Here is a 24,690-nt window from a genome sequence, read left to right as displayed (position 1 = left end):
CGAAGCGGCGCGATCGGCAGCGAGAGGCTGACCGCGAGCGGGAAGCGCGCGAGGCTGAGGCGCAGCGGGACCGTGAGCGCGCTTTCGAGGCGGAAGCGCAGCGCGATCGAGAGCGTGCGGCACAAGATGCGCTGCGCGAGCAGCTCGCGGCCGAAAAGGATCGTGTGCTCGCGGCCAAGCGCGAGCTCGAAGCGGCACGCGAAGCCCAAGCGCGCGAGGCAGAGCAACTGGCGACGACTCGCCAAGAGCAAGAAGCCGCCGCCGACCGCGCTGCGCAAGAAGCGCGTGAACACAAGGCGCAGCTCGCTCGCGCAACCGAAGACGCTCTGGAACAGGAGGCTGCTCGTGAAGCCCACGCTCGCGAGCTTCGCCAAGCCCAAGAAACACAAGACGCTCTGGAGCGACAGGCTCGCGAGGCCGAGGTGCGCCGGGCTGACGAGGCAAGGAAAGCATTGGAGCGTGAAGCGCAGGAAGCTACCGAGCGCGAGGCTCGCGAGTCTCGGGAAGAGAGCGAGCGCGAGGCTCGCGAGGCCCAAGCAACCACCGAGCGTCTAGCCCTAGAGGCCCAAGAAGCAGCCGAGCGCGAGGCTCGCGAGGATGAGGAGGCTCGTGCAGAATCCGAACGTCAAGCTCGCGAGGCCCAGGTAGCAGCCGACCGTGCTGCTGCCCGACAGGCGGCGGCGGACGATGCGCGACGTGCCGAAGCCGATCGGCAAGCGATGGCAGAAGAAGAGGAGCGGGCGCGCTTGGTCCACGAAGCCCAGATAGAGCGTGCGCGACAGGCGCAGGAGGAACTTGATGCGCTTGCGACACAGCGCACTCTGGGCGAGGGCGCGGAGCGCGAGGCTGAAGCGCGCGACGCGGCGGCCCGCGAAGCACAAGCGCAAGCCGACGAGGCTGCGCGACTCGCGCAAGCCGCCGCCGCCGCGCAGCAGCAAGACCAGTCGATCATTGAGAAGTACCGGTTGCAGACGCTCGCGCGCCGGGAGCGCCAGCGTCAGGAGGAAGAGGCCAAGCTGCAAGCCGAGCGGGAGGCGGCTGCCCGTGTCGCAGCAGCGGTACTCCGATCGGTCACGATCCGTGAGGTGACTGTGCTTACTAGGTACTCGAAGAAGAGGAAGAAGAAGAGGCTGGGTTCGAGTCCGACGACGCGCTCTCGGTGGGTGGCGGCGACGATGATGCAGCAGCGAGGTAGACCTCCATCCATCTGCTGCTTCGCTCGGAACTTCCTCATGCAATTGGTCTGGACATAGTGACGAGAGCTTCTAGAGATGGTGGCCAAGAGACTTGGCTTCCAGGACGACGACGACGACGCATGCGGGCATCGTTGGCAGACAATACGTTGCGTGTCTCATAGTAATAATAGGGAGTCGTGTCGAATCTTAATATGGTACAAGGAGGTTGGTCTACTAACTAATGTTGGGGTCTATCATGGGTGGTGCATCATGCGGCCTGGAGCGACTCGACGCATGGCGGGCGCACCACGGGCGAGGTCTCGGTGGGGCTCGTGTGGCTCAAGGACCGCGCCGGCGACGGTGTATACTTATCAATGCGCAACCGCCAGTATGTTTCGTTGGCCGCGAGGTTCGAGAGGCAGGTCGCAAAGAGGTCCGGGCTCGTCTTGAGCACGTCGACGAGCGTGTGCCACGCGTCGCCCGAGTAGCGCTCGATGAAGTCCATGTGCAGCCTCGCTTCGTCGCGGCTGTTGGGCGCGGCGATCATGAACGTCGAGATGGGCAGCCCCAGTCGGCGCTCGTCCGCCACCTGCGCCGCAAACTCGTCCATGAGACATTTGGCCCACCGCCGCGACATGTCGGTCGTCATGATCGGGTTGGAGATATCGGCGCAGTGGAGGATGAGTTTCGCAACTGCGTCAATGTCGGTGGGTTCGGCCTTGGCGTTTGCGAGGACCTCGTCGTGGAGGTTCATGTCCGTGGCCATGATGAGGTCGACGATGCGCGTCCGGAGCGTCAACGCCTCGGGCCGCGGGAGCTTGGCCAAGAGGCACGTGTCGTCGAGGAGGTGCAAGGTCGTCGCCGCGTGCAAGTGCTCGAGCGGCGCGCGCACGGGAAAGCGGAGGTACGTCGCGGACTTGGTCGCGGCGTGGAAATGGTTGGTGCGGCCGTCGTGCTGCGCGTCGTGGCAGAGCGCGGCGAGCAGGAGCGCGGCCCGGTGCTGCACGTCCATGGCCACGTCGTCGCGCACGATGTGCATGCCGAGGCCATGGAGCACGAGGTACGTCACGTGCATGACGCACACGCCGTGGCGAAAGTTGTGGAACGCCACGTCGCGGTACTCGGCCTCGACGCGGACGACGAACGCATGGAGCTCGGCGGTCGAGACGCCGAGGTAGGCGTCGACGCCGGCCCAGTGCAAGAGCCGCGTCGCGAGCGAGATCATCTCGGGCGTCGAGAGCGCAAAGACATCGAGCGTCCACGAGTGCGCGGCCTCCACGTGCAGCATCGGGCGAGTTTTGGCGAGTGGCAATGTGGCAGAGGCCCGCCGTCTGGCCCACGGCTCCGTGAAGAACGCCGACATGTCCCAGGCCAGGAGCGCGGATAAAATCACGCCAATCACGACGCGCCGCCTCGCTGCACGGCCGCTTGCACGCACGGCACGGCGATGCATCCGTCGATTTGGCATCGCACGCTGCCACGTAGCAGCGCTCGCCATGGCGCTCGTCGTCGCGGGGGCGATCACTGCGTAAATCGGGCGAAATTTTCACGAAAAAAACATGGGTTTTCGGGCGTTGAGATTTTTCGAGTGTTTCGCAAGTGCGTTCACTGTCGCGTACTGGGCGAGGCGCAGACATGTCGTCGCGTGGCGTGGTGGTGATGGAGGAGATATCGCCTGCGTGTACTCGAAGCGCCTGCCTTCCAACGCGGGTGGCAGGAAGCTGCTATGTAGAGTGTCCATTTTCTAAAGTTGCGTGCGATTAGTGTGCTTGTCGCCCGCACGGCTCTTGGTGGCCACGAGGTTCGGAAGGGCAAGTTGGCTCTTTCTCGTTGTAGTCTCAACGCAACGACAGCATCTCGAAAGTCGAGTCATTGCCGCCGATTGCGTCAACGATGCATACAAACATCAAGTTTCTTCTGGGCACAGTGGTCTGTTGAGTCGCTTTGGAGAAGAGGACCACGTGGTTGGAGTTGCATTGTATTGTATACAACGCGCAAGGTAATATAATACATCCGCAATATGGTCGGGGGCCACCAGACGGCGGCACGCCAGGATGAGGATTCCCCGCCCTTTCCAAGCGTCGACATACAAAGACCAAGTGCGTCGGTCATTGCATCATCATTCTGTCACGGAATATATGGCCGAGGAACATGGGTGCACTCGCGGGCCTTCCCTGCCAGATTCGCCCGCTCGTGATGGGCGAGGGGGCTCGGTTGACGCTTGACTCCCAGAAAGATTCTGCAATGCGACGATGACGCGGCAGTTGAAGCTGCACACAGTGCGACGCCGCTCGACACCTTCACTTGGGAGAGTGGCACCGCACCTCGAGTTGTGGTCCCTCGCATCTGGTTCCAAAGCTGATCCTTGACGAACGAGCGCTTGTGGTCGTCGTCGTCCAGAAACAGCAGGCCTGATACGGTGTACTGGATGACAGAGGCGGACGATGCACCCCCTTGCCGCGGCTACAAGTGGATGCTTCAAAGCGTCTAATCTGCAAACGCACGTGGCAAAGCTACTAGACAGAGCTCCGAGGAAGCTATCAACTTAAGGAAGCTACCCGTTGAAGGGCAAGCAAGGGTCCATCGTTGCAATAATGCGACTGTACCAGTACTACGTAGCACTTGGGAGCGTACAGGTCCAAGAAGACGCGCAATAAGTTCTTGTTCGTGCTCGGATACATGTAATAAAAGGTGGGAATACGCATCTAGTACCGGCGCTGCTGGAGCGTACCGACGCGAACGACAACGTGCTTCTTGTCGACCTTCTCCAGCGTCGTCGTCGCCACGGTGGGCGTCTTGATAAACTTGACGAGGTTGCGCTGGTTCTTCTTGGCCTCAAACTCGATTTCGTCCGAGATGATCACCGGGAGCTCCTTCTTCCGGAGTTCCTTGTAGCGCTTCCGGAGGAGCTGGACGATCTCCGTCTTTTGGTCGACCTCGTACATGAGGTCGACCTCGCCTTCGACGTGCACAAAGAGGTAGTTGTCCTGGAGCGAGCTCATCGAGAGGTGCTTGAGCGCCGAGATCTGCACGCGGCGACGCTCCTTGGGCTTCTCCATCTTGTCGGCCTTGACGTTGTGGATGTACGTCTCGCCAATGAGGAGGAGGCGGGACTGCGCGACCGTCCTACAGAGCCGTCTTGAGTTCCCGTCGCATACTATCAAGTTGATACTTTTCATTCACTTTGAGCGTTTCGCCGGCAAAGAGGATCTGGCGCTGACGCGCGTCCGTCACAAGCGCGCGGAGCGCCGGGTACTTGAAGCAGTTGATGTAGTCGCCCAAGTAGACACGATCGAGCGTGTCGCGGCGCCGCTTCTTCTTGCCAAACAACCTGCGCACCACCACATGAGATGAAATGCTTTCCATCGGTCGTCGTCACCGTACCGCTCAAACTCGGTGCGGATGCCGAGCATGACCTGGTAGCAGCGCTGCCACTGCTCGGGCGGCATGTTCTTGCGCGTCTGGCGGCCCTTCCAGCGCGACGAGAAGACGGCGACGGCGCCCTTGAGCCGGTTGAGGTTGCGCACGGCCGCGTTCCGACGCACAAAGCTCTGCGCAAAGCTCACCTTGTTGTGCAGCTCGGCGGCCTCGAGCTGCGCGTGGAAGCGCGTGCGCGCCGGCAAGACCGCGTCCGCGAGCTCGTGCCAGCGGCCGTAGAGCGCAGCGATCGTGATCTTGTTGTTGGACCCAATGCGACGCATGCCGCGGTCTGCAATGTTGCGCTTCACGGCGGCGAGCCGGCGCATGAGGTCGTCGTACACGATCTGGTACTTGGCCAAGCGGATGCGGAGGAGGCGGCGACGCCACGCGGCCTCGATGATGCGCGCAATCTCCGGCAGCTTGTCCTGGCGGAGACGCTCGAGCGAAAATAAGGCGGCCGGGTGCTTGATAAAGACCTTGTTGCGGCCGAGCGAGAAGCAGCCCATCGAGTCGGCGTCTTCCTGGAACGGAATGATCTTCTTCTCGATCTCCTTGTCCATGGCCGCCGAGCCATTCTTCATGGCAAGGTGCATGCGGTACACCTCGAGCGGCGTGAGCGGCTTACCGTCGGCGTGCACCGGCATCGCCGCGTCCTTGCCGCCGTTCGCCTTGAGGACGCTCTGCGGCTGGAGGCTCGGGAGCACGCCCATGTCGGGCGCCGTCAAGAGCTCCAACGTGGCTTGCCGCTACATGCCAGATGAGTCACGTTGTGATTCAAAACACATAACAACAACGTACGGACGAGCAGTTCTTGGGCGCGGGCCACGACGTGGTCGAGAGGATCTTGTACCGGTGGAGGAACGTCGCGTACGTCTCGCGGTAGCAAAAGCCGGCGCGGCGGACGCGGATGTTCTCAATCAGGCCGAGGCAGCGCACTTGGGCAGCGACGAGGTCGGAGCTGATCATGCCCGAGACCTTCTTGTCGTTGGGCTTGATGCACCGCACGTAATGCGGGTTGCAGCGCTGGAGCTCGGCGAGGAGCGTCGCGACTTGGCCGCGGAACTGGAACGACGTCGACGGCGGGCGCTTGAGCTTCTCCTTCGTGCTGCGGTCGTCGGTAAGGAGGTTGCGCACGAATGCGTTCGTGGACTTGGCCAAGTTGGCGTACAGCTCGGTGAAGAACGAGTCGATGTTGGCTTCGGCAAAGTTGGTCACGTCGTACTCGACCGTGCCGGCGTAGTGGCGGACCTGGAACGTCGAGCCCTTCACGCGCGACTTGGTGTAATGCGAGTGGCGCTTGTCGTACGTCTCGTTGAAGCGGTGCATGAGCACATCGACCGACGTCTGCGAGATCGCGCACTGCTCGTCCAGCAGCGGCATGATGCCCGGCATCTTGGCGTCTTCAATGAGGTCGCACACGACTTGGTTGTTAAAGTACTCAATGTGCACCCACGCGACACCTTCGCGTTGGTACTCTTGCTGCTCCGACTGCAGCGTCTGCGCAATGAAGAGCTGCTGGAGCTTCTCGTTCACGTAGTTGATGCAGAGCTGCTCGAACGCGTTCTCTTGGAAGATCTCAAACCCGTAGATATCGAGGATGCCCATCGTGTGCGAGCTCCCGCGCGGCGTGTGGATGCCCTTGTTGACGCGCTGGACGAGCCACGTAAAGATGTTCTCGTAGAGCACTTTGGCGAGCGAGTGGAGGACCTTCGTGCCCTGGCTCGCCGTGAGCGGAATCAGCGTCTCGTGGCGGTTGATCACGAGCGACTTGAACGTAAACATCTCGTCGAGGCTCTCGGACGAGACGCCGAGGAGCTTGGCGGCGACGTCGAGCGATTCACGCGTCGCGGGCTACAATCGCAACCTCAATCTAAAAAAAAAGTCCAGTAGAAAGGACGTACGTCGATCTTGCAGCACGGGTTGTGGCTGTCGTCGACGAGGCTCAGAAACGAGACGTTGCCAAGGTGCAGGATCGCAGCGATCTGCTGGTAGATCGAGCGCTGCTCGTCGTCCGAGATACCGACGGCAGTCATGTGGTGCGCCATGTTCTGGTACTCGACGCGGTCGTCGACGTCGTCGATCGTGCGGTTCTCGTTCTGGAGGAGCTTAAAGTGCGACGCGTCCTTGAGGTTCCACGCCGATCGGTCGGCCGCCGACGCGCCCGCGAGGAGGTGGTAGAAGCAGTGGAAGTTGCGCTCGCCCGCGGCCTGCATAATCACGCGGTTCTTCTCGAGGAGGTAGTTGTGGATGAAGCCGCCGACAACTTGGCCGGCCACGTTCATCTGGAGGAGCATGTACTTGCCAAAGCGGGAGCTGTTGTTGTTGCGGATCGTCTGCGCGTTGCCAAAGGCTTCGAGGACCGGCGACGCGCGGATCAAGATGCGCCGGACCTTGTTCACGACGTCGTCAATCTCTTGCTTCTTGAGGTCCGTGAGCGTCCTAATTTCTGCATCATGAGACATCGCAGCGAGGCTATCCGTGTGCTCGTACCGCGCTTGGTTGACGGCTTGGCGCGTCCGGGCTTTCGTCGAGATGTTGGCAATGTACTGCAACACGTGCTTGGACGTTTCGGTCTTGCCACTGCCCGACTCGCCCGTGATGAGGAGGCACTGGTTGGTCTGGAAGCGCATGAGGTGCGAGTACGCCGACTCGGCGATCGCGAACGGGTGCGGGTCGTTCTCGTGCATCTCGCGGCCGCTGAACTCGTCGATCCAGTGCTCGTCGTAGAGCGAGAGCCCGTCCTTCTTGAGCGTCTTGTACGGGTTGACCGCAATGAGGACGGGCCCAATGTACGTGTAGACCTCGTTGGCGCGGTACCGGGACGCGAGCTCCTTCACGACCGCGCCTTCGCTCACCTCGGGCAGCAGGATGAGGTCCGTCACCATACTATCGCTCTCTCTTTTCGCCTCTTGTGGCGAAAGCAAAAATAAGAAAGCCGGCTCGCGCCAGCGTTACGAACGGCTGTTTTCGAATTGAGTTTCGGTTCGTATTGTATACAAACGGCTCAAAACGACGCGCAATTGAGTTGAGTTTGTCGTCAAAGTCGCCCAAGACGCCGGACCAGGTGGCGGCCTGCAACTGCGTCGGCAAAGCAACCCACTCTCGTCGATCGCATACAAAACGCAAGATGTTCTGCTCTCGCAAGGATCCCCGCTGCATGGACGACGCGTGGAGCCTCATTGGGTTTACACTTGCTTCCAGTATGCCCGTCGCCTTCGTACTGCACTTTGTCAATTGCGTTTGGCGGGTTGAGTTGAGCCGCTTGCTGCTCGCAGCTGCTCGAGTAGAGGCCTGGCCACGTAATGCGAACGAACGCCCGCTCCGGCGATGTCACGTCCGTCCGTCCCGGACCTCTCTATCGAGCTACATACATGATTACCCTTCGCAGTGTATTATTGTACGCATTATTTTGATCGACAACTTGTCGGCTGAGATCGGACTCAGGTCTTGCGGTCTACACGGCCGCACGATCCGAAGCGTTGGTGGCCGCACGTTGGCAACCTCGTGTTGAGCCGGCTTCAACAAGAAGCTCGAGTCGAAACGTCCAAGATGCAGGCAGCGATGCAGGCGAAGGTAGCAGGTGCTGGGACACGCCTCCGCGAGTCGCTACGCAAGGATGTATATACGCGCCCCTGGCGACTCCTCCGACGCACGCTTCAAGGGGTCCCGCCTTGTCGTTGTCGCCGATGGCAAGCAACGAGCATCATTCTTCTTTTAGTTTCGACGTTAGTCGTTTAGTGTGTCGGTATTAGTCGATGCGCGCGTGGCAAATTGGTGTGTATGAGTGGGAAACTCGCTTTCCACACGGAAGAAAACCGCCATCATCTCTTCGTCATTGTCCGAGGGGATCGGTCGACATGCGGGTCCTTCTGCGCAAGTACATGGGCCGCATGCGCCTGCGCCGCCGGGCGCGTCGCCTCTCGGAGCGCAAGAAGGACGCTGTCACTGACGTGGCCACTGCCTTTGACGCGCTCTCGATCGAGCAGAAGGAAGCGGTGATCGCCCGTGTCCTCGCGAGCCACAAGAAGGACTTCAACCTCGAAAAGCACTTTGCCGACGCCGACGTCAATAAAGATGGCGTGCTCACAACCGTCGAGTTCCACTCGTACATCACGTCGCGCTTCCTGCCGCAGACGATCGCAGCGTCGCTCGGCCATAGCTCGCTCGAGCGCCCGAGTGCGCGCCAGCTGCGCCTCGTCATGCTGGCGTCGGGCATCCCGTTCATTGGCTTTGGCATCGTCGACAACCTCATCATGCTCACGGCAGGCGACTCGATGGAGACATACTTGCGTGCGGCGATGCCCATCTCGGTACTGGCCGCCGCGGGCTTGAGCAACTGCGTCGCCGACGTCGCAGGCCTGAGCCTCGGCGGTGTCATCGAATCCTTTGCGCGCAAGCTCGGCATTGGCGACCCGCAGCTCTCGTCGACGCAGGCCCGCATGCCGATCGTGCGGGGCATCTCGTATCTCTCGTCGGCCGTGGGCATTTCATTTGGCTGCCTCGTCGGCATGCTGCCGCTGGCCTTTATGGACACCGAGGACGAGGAGGCCGAAGCCGCCAACCTGCAAGCGACCAAAGAGCGATACCAGCGCATCCGCGTGCGCTCCATGTCGCGACGCGGCCTCGAGAGCGACGAGACAGCCGAGCTGGGATAGTGAACTACCCTCGCTGTAGCAACGACGACGACGACAGGGAAGAGTAGTAAATAGAAAGCTACGTCTCGTCGCTGTAGCCTCGCGTCTGAAGGCATGTTCTAAAAGGCGTTTACGCGGAGGCCGACACGAGCAATCGTTTCCACGTTAGCGGCTTCCTGTATTGGCCGAACGACCCTCGGTTACTTGTTCGAGACGACCCCGACGTGGCAAGCTCTCGGCATACAAATGTCGAGTGGTAGACCGAAGGTTGCCATCGAAGAATGAGGCGAGTTGGATTTTCTAAATCTCGTGGGGCATGGCGAAAGATTCACGCCAACTTTTACCACGCCGTGCAGCGATTCTCGTCGCTCTCTACATGCATCTTCCTTGGTTGTCTTGCCTGCCGTCGTGTGCGATAAGCTCCCCGTGGTGGCTGCTATCGATGTTGCTGCTGTTGGTGCTCGAATCCGATACATACTCACAACCTTCGCTTGCTGCAGTATGTTGTTCGTGCGCATCTCGCCTCGCCCAAGCAGAAGAAAACACCGAGGTACAAGTTCTCAGTTCAATTGTGCCCTTTGGGCAAACGCGCATAGATACTGCTTCAAGCTAACGTCAACCTTGCGTCGTGGACGCCGCAGAATCGAAGGTCAGAAGGTCGCCACGTTGTCCCGCACGCGGTGACCAAGCAAGCTCGATCCGATCGGGTTGATGCTGCGATCTTTCGCGCAGAAGCGCTTGCGTTTCGCGGCTTTTGTACAGCGATGGCCTCTTCGGCGAGTGTCTCTGCGTATGATCCCACTCGTCCTCGTCGCGTTGGGTGGTTGCTCGAGGGCGAGGGCCTCGCAACGCCGAGGCCGTAGATAATCGAATGCTAGCGTGGCGCTGTAACTTGTGAAACGGTTGCGTGAACCGATGCCGTTGATTGGTGCGGCCGCATCAACCCACCGATTTGAGCCAATCACGGATGCGACGGAGGCCAAGCGCAAACGCAGCTTGAAGCGCATTTCAGTTTTGAGCACCTTGGATGCAAATGGCGATGATGCACGAGCTGCCCGCGTCGCCGACGTCGTCGAGCACCGAGACCATGTCGTCGCACACGCCGACCAAGAAGCGCAAGGTCGGCGTGCCCAAGTTCCTCCGGTACCTCTACCAGATCCTCGAGAAGGAAGACAGCGCGATCATCTCGTGGGCGAACGGTGGCACGTCGATCCAGATCCTCGACACGGACCGCGTCGCGCAGTACATTTTGCCAAAGTACTTTAAACACTCCAAGTACGCGAGCTTCCAGCGCCAGCTCAACTACTTTGGCTTCCGCAAGTGGACGAAGAGCCAGACCAACATTTGCACGTTCAGCCACCCCGAGTTTCGCCAGAATCGACCAGACCGCTTGTACCTCATCAAGCGCAAGAACAGTCCCGAGTCGGCGCGCAAGAAGCCGTCCTCGAAAACAACGTCGCACGAGAAGACGGCGCCGATGCCACCGATGCTGCACTTTCAGATGCGGCAGCACCTCCACCCGATGGCGCCCATGAGCTACGACTTTTTGGCGCCAGCGAGCACGTCGTCGTCGCCGTCGGCGGGCTTTCAGCGCGCGCTCTTCCCGAACGACGTGCTCGACTTCAACCCGACCAAGAAGGAGAGCATGCTGTTTGGATTCCAGTCCAAGCCGTCGCCGACGACGACGCCGCTGCCGTCAACGCACCTTCTCTCGGACATTGAGAACCTCCAGATCCAAGGCGACGGCCCGAGCTTTAGCCTCTTGGACGTCAACCACATGATGTTTGGGGGCGGCGCATCGACGCCGCTCCCACCGTCCATGCTGCCCGACTTCAAGGACTCTACGAACGAGACGCACTTTGATTTTGATATGAACTGCGCGTGGCTCGACAGCTTTACGCCCGTGGATCCGGTCGCGTACCCCAATGGACCGCCGTTCAACCACGCCGAGTACGCATGATAGACGACCAAGCACTATTAGAAGACAATATTCACCACACATAACACGTTATCTATCTCCAACTCCCGTGTCATTCCATGCTTTGCATGATACCAACAATAAGAACACTATTGTCGCATACACTAATCACTTTATTCTCTCTTCTTGTTGTTACCAAGACGCTTACTCCTTGTCGCCCGTCTCGTCAATCTCGACGAGGAGCTCGCCGGCCTTCATGTTGTCGCCGACAATGACGTGGATGTTCTTGATCTTGCCCGAGACCGGCGCGGCGACCATCGTCTCCATCTTCATGGCGCTGAGGACGCAGAGGGGCGCGCCGGCCTTGACCGTCTGGCCCTTGGCGACCTTGACCTCGACGATGACACCCGGCATGGGCGCGCCGACCGAGCCCGCGACGCCGACCGTGGCCTTGAGGCGCTCGATCTTGCCGACGGCCGCGTTGTCGTCGTTGACCTTGATCACGCGCTGGCGACCGTTGAGCTCAAAGATGACGTCGCGCGTGCCGTCCTTCTTGGAGACGGCGCCGACCGCAATGAGCTTGACAAAGACCGTCTTGCCGTGCTCGATCTGGAGCTCGACCTCCTTGTCGACCTCGAGGCCCGTGAGGAACGTGCGCGTGTCGAGGAAGTGCATCGAGCCGTACTTGTCCTTGAACTCCATGAAGCCCTTGAAGACGTCCGGGTACATGGCGTGCGAGAGCACGTCCAGCTCCGAGATGTTGTCCGAGCCGTACGTCTCGCAGAGCTGGCGGTGGGCAGCCGTAAAGTCGTACGGCGCCATCTCGGCACCCGGGCGACCCTCAAACATTTCCTTGCCGTTCGGGAGGAGCTTGCCCTTGAGCACCTTGGTGCGGAGCTCTTCGGGGAAGCCGTGGTGGGGGATACCGAGGTAGCCCTGGAAGTACTCGATGACCGATTTCGGGAACGAGAGCGTCTCGGCCTGCGCGAGGACCTCCTCTTCCGTCAAGTTGTTCTGGACGAGGAACTGCGCAAAGTCGCCGACCACCTTGGACGACGGCGTGACCTTGATGATGTCGCCGAGGAGCTTGTTGGCGGTCGCATACGCCTTCTTGATGGCCGGCCACTGGCCCGTGAGGCCGAGCTGCGTCGATTGGTAGAGGAGGTTCGTGTACTGGCCGCCGGGCATCTCGTGGTGGTACACGTCGGCCGACCCGCTCTTCTGGCCCGACTCGAACGGCGCGTAGACGCCACGCATCGTCTCCCAGTAGTCGTTGATCTCGTTGATCATGCCGGCGTCGACCTTGGTGTCGAGCTCCGTGTTCTGGAGCGCGGCCACGATCGCACCCATCGACGGCTGCGACGTCGTGCCGCTCATCGCGTCCGTCGCGCAGTCGATCGCATCCGCACCGGCGTACGCGGCCTGGAGCATCGAGCTCACGCCCGTGCCCGCCGTGTCGTGCGTGTGCACGTGGATCGGGAGGTCCGGGAACTCGGCGCGGATCGCGCCAATGAGGATCTGGGCCGCCTGGGGCTTGAGGAGACCGGCCATGTCCTTGATCGCAAGCACGTGGATGCCAAGGCCGACGAGCTGGCGCGTAAAGTTGAGGTAGTACTCGAGGTTGTACGGGCCGCGCTCCGGGTCCGAGACGTCGCCCGTGTAGCACACGGCGGCTTCAATGATACCGCCCGACGCGCCGACCGCATCGATGCCAAGGCGCATGTTCTCGAGGTAGTTGAGCGAATCAAAGACGCGGAAGACGTCCATGCCGGTCTGCTGCGCCTTCTCGCAAAACTTGTAGACGACGTTGTCCGGGTACGACGTGTAGCCGACCGCGTTGGCGCCGCGGAGGAGCATCTGGAACGGCACGTCCGGGACGAGCTCGCGGAGGTTGGCGAGGCGCTCCCACGGGTCTTCGCGGAGGAAGCGCATGGTGACGTCGAACGTCGCGCCGCCCCACATCTCGATCGAGTACGCGTTGCGGAGCGCGATGGCGGTCGCCGGCGCAATCGCCTCGAGGTCCGTCGTGCGCACGCGCGTCGCGAGCAGCGACTGGTGCGCGTCGCGCCACGTCGTGTCCGTCAGCAGGAGGCCCTTGTTGTTGCGGACCGCCTTGGCAAACGCCGCCGGGCCTTCGGTCGTGTAGATCTGGCGCAGCGACTTGGTGGCCGACGGCGCGGGCTCGGCAAAGTGCGGCACGAGCGGGTTCATCGACGACGGCGCCGGGCCCGTCGCGCCGAGCGCCTTCTCCGGCCCGTTCACGATCGTGTTGCCAATGTAGCGCAGCAGCTTCTGGCCGCGGTTGGTCGAGTGCGACGGCGCAACGAGGTGCGGGTTGTCGGCAATGAACGACGTGTCGATCGTGCCGTCGACAAAGTCCGGGTGGTTGAGCACGTTGAGTAGAAAGTTCTTGTTGGTCGTGACGCCGCGGACGCGGAATTCCTTGAGCGCGCGCTTGAGCTTGCGCGCGCAGTCACCGCGCTCGAGCGCACGCGCCGTCACCTTGACAAGCAGCGAGTCGTAGTGCGGCGTGATGTGCGCGCCGACAAACCCGGGGCCGTCGTCGAGGCGAATGCCCATGCCACCCGGCGAGCGGAAGACCTCGATGACGCCCGAGTCCGGCTGGAAGTTGAGCGCCGGGTTCTCGGTCGTGACACGGCACTGCATCGCGTGGCCACGCACCTTGATCTTGTCCTGGATGAGACCGAGGGCCTCGAAGCTCTCGCCGTTGGCGATGCGGATCTGGCTCTGCACGAGGTCGACGCCCGTGATCTCTTCGGTGATCGTGTGCTCGACCTGGATGCGCGGGTTGACTTCAATGAAGTAATGGCGGCCTTCCTGGTCGACGAGGAACTCGACCGTGCCGGCGTTCTTGTAGTTGGCCGCGGCCGTGAGGCGAACCGCGTCGTCAATCATGGCCTTCTCCGTCTCCGGGTTGAGGAGGACGGCCGGCGCCGTCTCCAGCACCTTTTGGTGGCGACGCTGGACCGAGCAATCACGGTGGAAGAGGTGGACGACCTTGCCCTTGCCGTCACCGAGGATCTGGACCTCAATGTGGCGGGGCTTGTAGACGTAGCGCTCGATAAAGACCGTGCCATCGCCAAAGGCCGCAAGCGCCTCCGAGCTCGCACGGATAAAGTTGTCTTCGAGCTCTTCGGCGTTGTTGACGACACGCATGCCCTTGCCACCGCCGCCCATGCTGGCCTTGATGATCACGGGGTAGCCAACGCCAGAGTCGATGAAGGCACGGGCCTGCTCGAGCGTCTCGACCGGGCCTTCCGTACCGGGCACGACCGGCACGTGGTGCTTGATCGCCATCGCGCGGGCGGCGGTCTTGTCACCGAACGTCGCGAGGTTCTCGGGCGTCGGGCCCACGAACGTAATGCCGTTGGCCGCACACTTTTTCGCAAACTCGACGTTCTCCGAGAGAAAGCCGTAGCCCGGGTGGACGGCGTCGACGTGGTTCTCCTTGGCGACGCTGATGATCGAGTCAATGTCGAGGTACGCGGCGACGGGCGACTTGCCCTTCCCGACAAGGTACGACTCGTCGGCCTTGTAGCGGTGCTGCGTGAAGCGATCTTCGGCCGAGAAGATACCGACCGTGCGGAGGCCGAGCTCGTTACCGGCGCGCATGATGCGCGTCGCGATCTCGCCGCGGTTGGCGGCCATGAGCTTGCGGATGTGGCTCATGTCGCGGGCGCTCTGGCCGCGGAGGAAGATGTTGGACGCCGACGACGCCTTCATCTTGTGGACGTGGCGGTACAACATGCTGCGGCTGGTCAAGTGCGCTCCACACGAAAACTTGAGAAGTGAGCATCGTCGTAAAGATTTGCTCCAGTCTCTCACAATCGATATTTCGACGCGCCAATCAAAAGCGGCGAAAATATAGGCGCGCGATGCCATTGGCTAGAACGTCGCAGCACAAACCAAGATACTTGAAGGGAACGGGGTGCATCAAAACGACGACGGCGACGACGGGGAGGTCCGTGGCAAGCGACGACAGCGCTGGACATAAAAAGATCCACGGCGTCCACGGTGCGCTGGCGTCACCGCACCGTCGCACAAGTGCATTTGACTTGGGTGCGGCTACTCGAAGGTAGAAGATCGAACCGCGACGAGCCCTAACCGCGGTTGATGCAAACGCGGTGGCAAGAACGACCTCCATTTGAAGCTCGTCGCTGGGTAGAGAAGCCGATGGACATGGCGTCGATAGCGGCGCGTGCAGCGGTGGGCCCGCAGCAGGAGCGGTTGGCGGCGCCCCAACCGCGGTTCGTCCGACCCTCCGCATGTGTTTAAAACACGGTTGCATAGACACCGTACGATCCGCACGTGCAAAGATCGGATCCGGATACGCGTGGCGTAAGCGGAATTGAATGCGCATTGGCCGTAAAGAATGCATTTGCGCCAATCACAAGTGTTCTTTTCACGTGACGCTTGCCCGTCACAAGAAAATTCGTTGCACGCAAGAGAAACCTGCAGCTTTTGATAAGGTGCGCGCACCAAGGTGGCGGAGCGGCGGCCAGCTGGGCGATGGCGCAGTGGGATGCGCCCAAGTAGCGATTGGCTCGCGATGCCTGACGTCACGCCGTCATTCTGCGCTTCACGCGACGGATTGCCCATCCTCGCTGCATGGAACGACCGAGGATACATGGATACAACGAGTTGCATGTTGTGGTGCTAAATCAGCACTGTTTCAAATCCGATCGACGTGCTCGAGCCCGCGTCCGCAAAAATGTGGTCCAGCCACGATGGGCTTGGCGCCGGTAGGTCCACTGCAACGTCGCTGCCGTAGAGGAGCGGTGCCAGAAGCCGCTGCAGCGATGCATCGTTTGCCGCTGCGGGAGTAGCTTTCTCGGGCGACGCCGTCCAACAAGCGACCGGTTGCTCGGCCGACGGCATGAGCGGTCGCTCGATCGCTTGTGTCGTGAGTGCGCGGCTGGGCGGGATGCGCTGGATCAAGCTCATGGCACCGACCCGACCTTTCTCAAAATGCGCATGCCAGTAGCGTGTCGTCGCCTTCGGGAGGCCCTTTACGCGCTGGAAGCCATAGTAGTTGAGTTGGCGCTGAAAGCTGTTGAAGCGCGTGTGGCGAAAGTACCGCGGCAGCACAGCCTGCACGAAGCGCGTCCGATCGCGGATCTCGAGCGAGTGGTCGTCCGGTCCCCACGCGACCACATCCTCGGGCTCGTGCTTAAGCATGCGCAGAAGCTGGTGCACGAACGGTGCTGGCTTCGTTGCCATCGATGCTGTCTCCGATCGAGTGCTCGCACTGGGTCCGCTTCCCCTGCTCGTCCGACCTGTCGAAAATGGAGTCTGAAGATCGCCAGCGAAACTGCCACGTGTGTTATCCGGATCTATCCGGAAGATACCCTGTCAATGCAAAGCCACCATATCACGTGGCCTTAGAATCCAGCAGTGCATGGGCGCTTGATCTCTGCAGTTCCAACGACGTGTATGCAGGAACCCCATCTCTTTCGCTCTTCAAACTTAATATTTCCCGCCAACCTCACCGATTTGCCACTTCAAGCCGAGGAGGAGGGGATTATGGTGCTAAAGTATACCGCCCGTGGCATTAGTACCGGCCTCGCACGCTTCGGTAAGGCTGTACCACCTGCATGGAAGCCGAATCAAAGCAAGGACAAGGTGCCTTCATGTCCTTGACAGACGCCAGATCCCATTTTGAGGGAGCCAACTGAGCTTAACGCAATAAAACCAGCGCCTGCAGCGCTGTTCGGGGCTATTGCAGCGTCAGCGATACCACAATAGTATTAATCGAATAAGCGTTCGCTCCTGTTGACGCTGGTTCCAAGAGTACGCGACGGGCAGGGAGGGAATTGTGGTTCATAGAGCAGAAGTCTAGAACATCAACTCTGGCAGGTCCTTCGCCATTCAATACCCATTTCCGGATGTCCGGATGGAGGATTGCAATCCCGCGAGCCACATTCCAGAACTTGCAAAATGACCGACCAGCGGGTTGCCCTCCACGTGTACGACCTGTCCCGCGGCCTCGCGCGGCAGATGTCGGCGTCGCTCCTGGGCACGCACATCGACGGCGTGTGGCACACGGGCGTGTGCGTCTATGGCCTCGAGTACTTTTACGGCGGCGGTATCCAAGCGGTCCCGCCGGCGCAGGTCGCCGAGACGTATGGCACACCGTACCAAGTCGTCGAGCTGGGCACGACGCAGGTGGCCCAAGCCGATTTTACGTCGTTTCTCCAAGAGATCCAGTCGCGCTTCACGGCGGCGACGTACAACTTGCTCTCGAACAACTGCAACAACTTTTCCAACGAAGTCGCCAACTTTCTCGTCGGCGCCAGCATCCCGCAGCACATCTTGGACCTGCCGCAGCAAGTGCTCTCAACGCCCATGGGGTATGGTAATCCGACTTGTTATGGACGTCGTCTCACGCAGCGGCGACGACGTGTAGTGCCATGTTTCGGCCCATGTTTGAAGACATGCAAGGACGCATGGCCGAGAGCATCCAGTCGCACCACAATCCGTCGCCCCTCTCGGCTCCAAGTGCGCAGCCCGCAGCGACCAAGACCTTGGCGAGCTATGCGCAGACGTTCATCTCGTGTCTACCCGAGCTTCACGTCGAGCGCATCGTGGGCCGTCTCGACACTCTCAAGGCGCTCTCGCCAGACGAGACGAGCGCCCTCGAGCGCCTTGTGCACTTTGCAACGTCCAAAGACACGACGCAGCTCCTATCAAGCGATCGGTACGTCGCCATTGCAGCGTACTTCTCAGAGTCTAATGTAACTCTGCTAGCGCCGTCTGGTGGTCGCTTGTGGCATGTGCGTTTGCTGCTGGGACGCCCGCTGCGACCTTCACGGCGCTGTGCCTCCTTCGCATCGTGCTGCTGGCCGATATTCGGTCGCCTAGCGTCCTTGTAGACGCGACGCTGATTGCGCCCATTATCGACCAGCTGCTCCAGCAGACGCAGACAACGCCTGACTCTGCGCATCGCCTCGTGCTGCTTTCGGTCCTCCTCAATGGACTCGAGGCTCCCGCGAGCAAGGCGCAGTTTGCAGAGCACCTTGGATCGTGGCTGGCATTCGTCTGGGGCACGTGGCAAGGCCCCGCGACGGTCCTCAGCCAGGCCGAAATGGCCGCCTGCTTTGTCCTCAACGTGTGTCGGGACAGTCGCCCGTCGCAGGCAGACTACGACATGATTCAGTTTGCGCTCGTTGGTGGCTGCGCCGAGGTCCTCGACATGTATGCGAGCCAGGGCACGCTCGAGGCGTCTGCGGTACGTCAGCCTTGCGCATCTGACGAGCCTTTCCTCACGCTGACCTGTAGACGATCGTCGAGCGCATTGTCGTCGGCCTTGGGCTGCTCCTGCAAAAGGACGTCGGAGCGCGGAGCCTCGCGGCCGAAGTCGGCCTCGTGCACGTCCTCACGCGTCTCCGGCCAAAGACGGCGGCGCTTCCGTTCCACAGCGTTGTCGGCGAAGTGCTGGCTCTGATTTAAGCTCCTGAATGGCATCTCTCTGCCTTGTACATGGATGTGTGGACCGCAAATAAATAGGTCGATGTGTGGACCGTAAAATGTTGCGTGCTAGAAGGAATAGGGTTGAGCATCAAACGCAGTTTCGAGTTGAGAAGAGTCGAAACGCCTCAACCGCCATGGCGTCGCCGGGGCAACGACGGGCGTCGGCGAAGAGCATGGTTGGGAAGCGCGTTGGCGACTGGACGAGCGACGACGTCATGCAATGGCTCCACACAGAAGGACTCGCGGCCTACGAGAGCCTCTTCTTGACCCAAGAGACGCTCAACGGTTGCTGCTTGTCGGTGGATCGAGCTCCTCTCACGACTCTATATAGGCGAGTTTCTGCTCGAATTCTCGACGCCGACGCTGGATCACATGGGCATCACGAGTCTCAAGCAGCGCAAGGTTTAACCAAATGTTTGCACGTCGGTATGAACGCTCTCTGTAGGAGCTCCTCAAGGCCATCCACAGCCTACAGGTCCGCGCGCTCGAAGAGGTTCGCGCGTCGCCTCGCACCACCATTAGCAATCAAGTGCTCGAGCCCGAGTTCAACGAAGACGCAAGCCATGCGTCCTTTCTCGAGGCGTTGCAGGCCTGGCGCCAGCCCTCCCAGGCGCACGTACTTCGCCGTCATTGACCATCCTTTGGCATCTCTATCGCGTCTTGTAGGTGGACCATGGCACCGCTACGAGCCTTCCAACAGTGTGCTGGCACTGCCTGGTACATGTGGCGCTGCCTGCTCTACGTGTGCTACCGTCGCATGGCGTAGGCGCCGTGTCGGCAGCTCGTGCCAGCACCTGATGCGCGTACCGTGTGCTCGAAGCGCTGCTTGGACGCGCTGATTGCAGCGGACACGCAGGCGCGCGAAGCAGTCGCGTCACAAGCTGCTGCCCAGCGCGCTCGGCTGCAAGCCACGTGGTCCTTGGACATCCAGCTGCAGACCAGATCGGCAGACAAGCAAACGTGATTGGCGCATAAACAATGAAATCCACCAATCCGAACGCGCCATTCTTGGCATTATAGCCAGTCAAAAGTGAGAACGCCACACAATTAGAATTGCACCATGGCCGGCAACGTCGCCGGCAACCTCACCGGGGGCGGCGTCGTCGCCATGAACGGGACGGCCCATGGGCGGGCCATGGTCTCTTCGCTGCCTCTCTTCTACCTCTGCATGAGCCTCTCGCTCCTTGCGCTCGGCCTCGTCGGCGCCAAGGTGCTCCTCCTCAAGCGGGGCGCGACGCTCAAGCAGCCCAGCCAGATCGAGGCGATGGCCCACCGCGTGCACCTCATTGAGGTCGCAGTCTACATCCTCGCGTGGTACTCGATGAGCATCGGCATGACGCTCTTCCTCAAGTGGTTCCTCAAAGTCTGGCAAGGCGGGTTCCCGTACGTGCTGACGATGGGCACGGTGCACATGGCCGTCAAGGCGATCTTCTCGCAGCTCTTGGCGTGCAAGCGCAACATTGTCATTGCGCCGCTACCACTGCGCGACTACTGGATGTACTGCGTCTCCTTCTATGCGGAGATGCGAGCGTTGTCCTAGGCTGGCCGTGCCCATTGGGGTCTTTACGGGCGCCGACATTGTGCTTTCCAACAAGTCGCTCACGTATATCACGGTGTCCCTATTTACGATCGTCAAGTCGGGTGGCAACGTCTGGTTCGCCTCCCACGCTCCTCGTCCTCCTCCTCATGCTCGGACGGGTCTAGGAACCTCCTCTTCTCCATCTTGCTCAAGCTGCAAGAGCCGTCATGGGCGCTCTGCGGTGTCGTGTGCTTCATTTGCACGGGCATTGGCATGGCCAGCTACGGCACCATCAACTTTGTGCTGGTCGGCTTCCTCTGCGTCCTTCTCGCGTCGATCCTCGGCACGCTCCGCTGGGTCCTCACCCAATTCTTTATGAAGCGCATGACGGCGTCCGCACACCAGTACCGTTCTCCCCTCGTCCCTTCTGCGAGCCATCAATTCGCTTTTCTTCCTAGCACGTTGGCGGTCGTCTACTACATCTCGCCGGTCAGTGCGCTCCTCCTCCTCCCGATCGCCATCATCGTCGATGGCCCGAGTCTGCTCGCGTCGAAATTCTGCATCGACGCACTCCTCTTCCTCCAGGCCCTCGCAGGTGTGCTTCTTGGCGGTACCATGTCGTTCTTCCTCGTCTCGGTGGAGATTGAGCTCGTAAAGAAGACGTCGGCGCTCTCACTCGGTACATACGAAGAAGGGACGAAGAGCATGGTAGTACTATGACGACGGATTGGCTAGGCATTGCCGGCAACCTCAAGGACGTGCTGCAGATCGTCATGGCCATGCTCATCTTCCACGACAAGCTCAGTGCGCTCAATATTGCAGGCCTCTTTGTGGCGACGACGGGCCTTGTCTTGTACTCGTACATCAAGGCACGGCCGTCGTCGTCGTCGGCACCGGCCTATGCGCTCGTGCACATGGACGACGTGGACATTGAAGACGCCAACGACAAGCACATCAAGTGATCACGCTAGTCTACTATCCTATTCTGTCTGTATCCTGTCCTTCTTCTACGGCGACTCCGACGACGACTAGAGGCCGCCGCAGACCGCGGCGAGCAGCTCCTGCACTGTCGGTCGTTTGTGCCAATCGAGGTGCATGCACTGCCGTATCAGATGCTACACGCAGCATGAGACGACCATCTCTCCAAGGCAGCGCGTGCACCTGTGCGTCGGCGGGCACGTGCGCGGGAAAGTGCAGCGTCGGGGTCGCTCGGTACGCCTTCATGCGCTCCGTCATCTCGGGCTTGCTGGCCTGCGTCCCGAGCGGGTGGGCGTGGCACAGCAGCATGTAGAAGACGAGTCCGATCGCCCACACGTCAAACTTTTCATACGTCGCGCCGAGGCTCGCCGCTTCATGCGGCGACAAGAGGTACCACTCGGGCGGTGCGAACGCCGGCGACGCGTTCTGGCCCACGAGAATGATCGCGTGCTTGCGCTGCGAGAGGTGAAAGTCCGTTAAACGCAGCTGCGCGCCGGCGACCGTGGCCAAGAGCACGTTGGCCGGCTTGAGATCGCAGTGCGCCATGCCCTTCTACACACAAGCGCCGTGGATGGTTCAGTGGACAGCGACGACGACGACAGCAAGGCGATGTACCTGGTGGACGTAGTCGAGGCCGAGGAGGAGTTGAAAGAGCAAGTGGCGTGCGAGACCCATCTCGCAGGGCCCGCCGAGGTTCTACGTGATAGTGAGGACACTGCGCATACCTGCAGCGGAGAGACTCGCACCTCCATGAACTGGTGCAAGTCGCACTCCATGCGGTCCATGACCATGAGCGAGTACGGCGCGCCGCGATGGGATGTCATGAGCAGCGGCCCATGGACGCGGACCGTGTGCTCGGACGGTAGGAAGAGCTACAACGTGTGTGGCGAGGGAGATATAAGATGCGATTCAGTACCTCGTGGTGTCGGAACTCGATCTCTGCTTGGTGCAGCTTGGTGCAAATCTTGATGGCGCGAAACGTACTGGTATGCACGTCGTACGCCTCCCACACTTCCGAGTTGCCGCCTTGCCCGATGAGCGCCTTGAGCTGGTAGCGATCGTGCAGGAACGGAAGGCTGGCAAAGGCCGTGGCTACGGCAGCCGTCAAGCTGTTGGAATACTTCAAGAAGACGGCTACGTACTTGCGTGCAGGTGGACGCGTTTTTCGTGGCGGCGAAAGTGGGCTTTGGCCACCTCCAGCGCGCTCACATTCGCCGCGTACTTGTCCTGGAGCGACTGGATGTACGCGGCAAACATCACGTTGGACAAGTCGCCCGTGCTCAGCGTGCGTTTGACGTACAAATCCTCGAGCTGCACGTCGCGCTGCCGCCGCTCAATGTCGCTCCCGAGCTCGGCGAGCGCATGCTTCATCGTCAACGTCGCCGCTTCAAACGTCCGGCGCCATTCGACGCTGGCCGCTGGCGGCGACAAAGACACCGCGCCCTTGCAGCTGAGGCCACGCATCTGCTGCTGGATGCTCGTCACGCCGTCTTCCCAGCGAATGCGCTGCTCGACCGGCGTGCCCACGAGCATGCCATTGCCTGCGTCGGACCAGTGGACCTCTTTGCCGTCGTAGACGCCGACGGCGAGGATGTCACCGCTCGTGTCCATCGCATCGTCGTCGATGGGCTTGGGCGCGACGACGGTCTCGGAGATGTCCATGCTGCTGCTTGCCGCTTCCAAAGATCGCAACACGCTCGGTCGCCGGCCGGGGCCGATCGTATCCGGAAAGGCCAGTCCCGCGAAACTCCCCAATACAAACGCGCCCTTCACAGGCGACTTTTTCCGGATACGACCGCTTCTCTTGTTGGGTGCGTTTAGCCACAGTGGGATGCATGACCTGGCAAGCCGCCAAAGCGCAGCTGACGCGAGGAAGAGCTTGGTACAGTGCTGTCGAAGGGTCACTAGCACCATTGACACATGCTCCTGCCATGGCGCTGGGGACAACGCGCGGCGAAAGGCGCTGCAGCTCGGCGGCCAGCGCGACGCCTCGCCACAAGATCGCGCCTGCCTGCGATCGCGGGCGAGGGCCTGCCTGTCGGCCCTTTCTTGCATCGCTTGGCGCTCGGAAATGCATTGACCGTACCAAGAACCACCACAAAGATAGAGGAAAGCACAATTATTAGCATTGTTACCGCGGCTAGACGACGCAGCTACAATTCCTTGGTGTTGCGGCGGCGAAACTCGACAAAGTCGCCCGACCGCGTGATCGGGTTCTCTTGGAGGTGGGCCCACTCGACGCGGTGGCTGCGAAAGTCCGTGCACGCCTTCTCGTCGCGGCGGAAGATGTTGTGGCGCTTCTCCTTGTCGAGCGTCACGTCCGGGCTGCGCGCGAGGTGGCGCACGCCCTGGAAGGTCGCGAGCACGGCCGCGCTGCCCAAGATCGCGATGATCGGGTACGTCGCGGGGTCCGAGAACCACGCCGACTTGCGGACGGGACGCGTCGCTCGGATCGTGGCCATTCTACTTGGTGGAAATTCGAAAATGAGAATGGGGCGCCGCCTCCAGCGCCCAAGGTTCGATAATATTGCCTCGCCCACCGTGAATATATATTGGCGCGGAATATGCGGTGCCCCGTGGTGCCCATTGGGCCAAATTAACTTGGCGGCATGCGATTGGCCCGATCTTTTGAGATCCAATGACAAGCTACTAATGACGTGAATCGCAGAGCTCAAGCTTGGCTGCGTTCGAGTGAGCTGTTCGAGTGGGCTTGAGCTTTATGGAAATCAGGCGCTGCGGGACTTGGCGTTGGGTCTGCAAGTGCCACCGAGAGATCGTCATGAGGTGGTTAGCTTAAAAATGGATTAGTTTAATTTTAAAGAGCGCTTCATGCGTGGCGCTGGCGAAACTCGACAAAGTCGTCGTTGCGCGTGATTGGGTTGAGTTTCAGATGGGCCATGTCGATGCGGTGCGACCGGAACGACGCGCCTTCGTCACTCGACCGGTGGAAGATCGCGCCGCGCTTCTCCTTGGAGAAGGTCACGTCCGGGCTGTTGGAGAGGTACCGGAGACCGGCAAAGGTCGACATGCCCGTGGCAAACGTGATGATGCCGATGATCGGGTACGTCGCGGGGTCGGAGAACCACGTCTTGATGACGGACTGGGTCGCGCGGGCAGTGGTCGAGGCCATGGTAGTTCTTGGAAGTAGTGGAGAGGATCAAGCAAATGCTGGAATGAGCGACTTCAACGGACGGCAAATTGGCGGAAGATCGCAACACCAAAGACACGCGACTTGCACTCGCAGTTGCATTGACACGGTGCGCGCCACGTCTATCCGGATGCGAGGGTCAAATCCATACAAATTTGTATGGAAATCAGTGGCCATCCGGATACAAACCGAAACGCGCGTGTCAATTTCACGGTGTTTCTCTGCTCGTTGCGTGTTTTTGAAGACGATCTTTGCCATTTTGGCGCGCCTTCTTCGCTTCATTCCAGCATTTGCTTGATCCTCTCCACTACTTCCAAGAACTACCATGGCCTCGACCACTGCCCGCGCGACCCAGTCCGTCATCAAGACGTGGTTCTCCGACCCCGCGACGTACCCGATCATCGGCA

The 24,690-nt window shown here is 60.7% G+C and overlaps 12 protein-coding genes across 12 annotated transcripts; 5 read left to right on the top strand and 7 right to left on the bottom strand.

The window, feature by feature from the left end:
- Positions 1–557: 557 nt before the first annotated feature.
- Positions 558–1,203, bottom strand: SPRG_00141 (hypothetical protein; the record flags this gene model as incomplete). Its single annotated transcript, XM_012338250.1, has 2 exons — positions 558–1,098; positions 1,148–1,203. The coding sequence occupies 2 exons, from the start codon at positions 1,201–1,203 to the stop codon at positions 558–560; spliced, it is 597 nt and encodes a 198-aa protein (XP_012193640.1).
- A 127-nt stretch (positions 1,204–1,330) lies between these two features.
- Positions 1,331–2,512, bottom strand: SPRG_00140 (hypothetical protein). The gene has a single exon (XM_012338249.1). The coding sequence runs from the start codon at positions 2,461–2,463 to the stop codon at positions 1,444–1,446; it is 1,020 nt and encodes a 339-aa protein (XP_012193639.1). The 5' UTR covers positions 2,464–2,512; the 3' UTR covers positions 1,331–1,443.
- A 1,232-nt stretch (positions 2,513–3,744) lies between these two features.
- SPRG_18776 (hypothetical protein) lies at positions 3,745–7,511 on the bottom strand. Its single transcript, XM_012338617.1, has 6 exons — positions 7,086–7,511; positions 6,497–7,034; positions 5,394–6,446; positions 4,560–5,341; positions 4,348–4,506; positions 3,745–4,301 (listed from the first exon to the last, which is right to left on the bottom strand). Exons 1-6 carry the CDS (start codon positions 7,478–7,480, stop codon positions 3,881–3,883), a joined length of 3,348 nt encoding a protein of 1,115 aa, XP_012194007.1. The 5' UTR covers positions 7,481–7,511; the 3' UTR covers positions 3,745–3,880.
- An 877-nt stretch (positions 7,512–8,388) lies between these two features.
- Positions 8,389–9,368, top strand: SPRG_00137 (hypothetical protein). Its single transcript, XM_012338248.1, has one exon. It carries the CDS (start codon positions 8,453–8,455, stop codon positions 9,248–9,250), a length of 798 nt encoding a protein of 265 aa, XP_012193638.1. The 5' UTR covers positions 8,389–8,452; the 3' UTR covers positions 9,251–9,368.
- Positions 9,369–10,268: 900 nt separating this feature from the next.
- SPRG_00136 (hypothetical protein) lies at positions 10,269–11,251 on the top strand (the record flags this gene model as incomplete). The annotated part of the gene is made up of 1 exon (XM_012338247.1): positions 10,269–11,251. One exon carries the CDS (start codon positions 10,269–10,271, stop codon positions 11,187–11,189), a length of 921 nt encoding a protein of 306 aa, XP_012193637.1. The 3' UTR covers positions 11,190–11,251.
- Positions 11,252–11,294: 43 nt separating this feature from the next.
- Positions 11,295–14,955, bottom strand: SPRG_00135 (pyruvate carboxylase). The gene has a single exon (XM_012338246.1). The coding sequence runs from the start codon at positions 14,913–14,915 to the stop codon at positions 11,352–11,354; it is 3,564 nt and encodes a 1,187-aa protein (XP_012193636.1). The 5' UTR covers positions 14,916–14,955; the 3' UTR covers positions 11,295–11,351.
- Positions 14,956–15,811: 856 nt separating this feature from the next.
- SPRG_00134 (hypothetical protein) lies at positions 15,812–16,432 on the bottom strand. The gene has a single exon (XM_012338245.1). It carries the CDS (start codon positions 16,386–16,388, stop codon positions 15,825–15,827), a length of 564 nt encoding a protein of 187 aa, XP_012193635.1. The 5' UTR covers positions 16,389–16,432; the 3' UTR covers positions 15,812–15,824.
- A 661-nt stretch (positions 16,433–17,093) lies between these two features.
- SPRG_00133 (hypothetical protein) lies at positions 17,094–18,686 on the top strand. Its single transcript, XM_012338244.1, has 4 exons — positions 17,094–17,518; positions 17,575–17,865; positions 17,916–18,396; positions 18,447–18,686. Exons 1-4 carry the CDS (start codon positions 17,106–17,108, stop codon positions 18,615–18,617), a joined length of 1,356 nt encoding a protein of 451 aa, XP_012193634.1. The 5' UTR covers positions 17,094–17,105; the 3' UTR covers positions 18,618–18,686.
- Positions 18,687–18,741: 55 nt separating this feature from the next.
- SPRG_18774 (hypothetical protein) lies at positions 18,742–19,682 on the top strand. Its single transcript, XM_012338616.1, has 5 exons — positions 18,742–18,923; positions 18,970–19,040; positions 19,084–19,254; positions 19,305–19,355; positions 19,405–19,682. The coding sequence occupies exons 1-5, from the start codon at positions 18,773–18,775 to the stop codon at positions 19,600–19,602; spliced, it is 642 nt and encodes a 213-aa protein (XP_012194006.1). The 5' UTR covers positions 18,742–18,772; the 3' UTR covers positions 19,603–19,682.
- On the top strand, positions 19,676–21,119 carry SPRG_18773 (hypothetical protein; the record flags this gene model as incomplete). The annotated part of the gene is made up of 5 exons (XM_012338615.1): positions 19,676–20,135; positions 20,179–20,292; positions 20,343–20,561; positions 20,616–20,836; positions 20,893–21,119. Exons 1-5 carry the CDS (start codon positions 19,699–19,701, stop codon positions 21,117–21,119), a joined length of 1,218 nt encoding a protein of 405 aa, XP_012194005.1. The 5' UTR covers positions 19,676–19,698.
- Positions 21,113–22,835, bottom strand: SPRG_00130 (serine/threonine protein kinase). Its single transcript, XM_012338243.1, has 6 exons — positions 22,278–22,835; positions 22,052–22,227; positions 21,882–22,007; positions 21,751–21,831; positions 21,319–21,687; positions 21,113–21,272 (listed from the first exon to the last, which is right to left on the bottom strand). Exons 1-6 carry the CDS (start codon positions 22,795–22,797, stop codon positions 21,186–21,188), a joined length of 1,359 nt encoding a protein of 452 aa, XP_012193633.1. The 5' UTR covers positions 22,798–22,835; the 3' UTR covers positions 21,113–21,185.
- A 404-nt stretch (positions 22,836–23,239) lies between these two features.
- SPRG_00129 (hypothetical protein) lies at positions 23,240–23,667 on the bottom strand. The gene has a single exon (XM_012338242.1). It carries the CDS (start codon positions 23,595–23,597, stop codon positions 23,289–23,291), a length of 309 nt encoding a protein of 102 aa, XP_012193632.1. The 5' UTR covers positions 23,598–23,667; the 3' UTR covers positions 23,240–23,288.
- Positions 23,668–24,690: the final 1,023 nt, after the last annotated feature.

Source organism: Saprolegnia parasitica (assembly GCF_000151545.1).
Source record: "Saprolegnia parasitica CBS 223.65 unplaced genomic scaffold supercont2.1, whole genome shotgun sequence".
In the NCBI taxonomy this organism is placed as follows: Eukaryota; Oomycota; class Saprolegniomycetes; order Saprolegniales; family Saprolegniaceae; genus Saprolegnia; species Saprolegnia parasitica.
The sequence above is the reverse complement of the archived record's forward strand: the minus strand, read 5'-3'. Positions and strand labels throughout refer to the sequence as shown.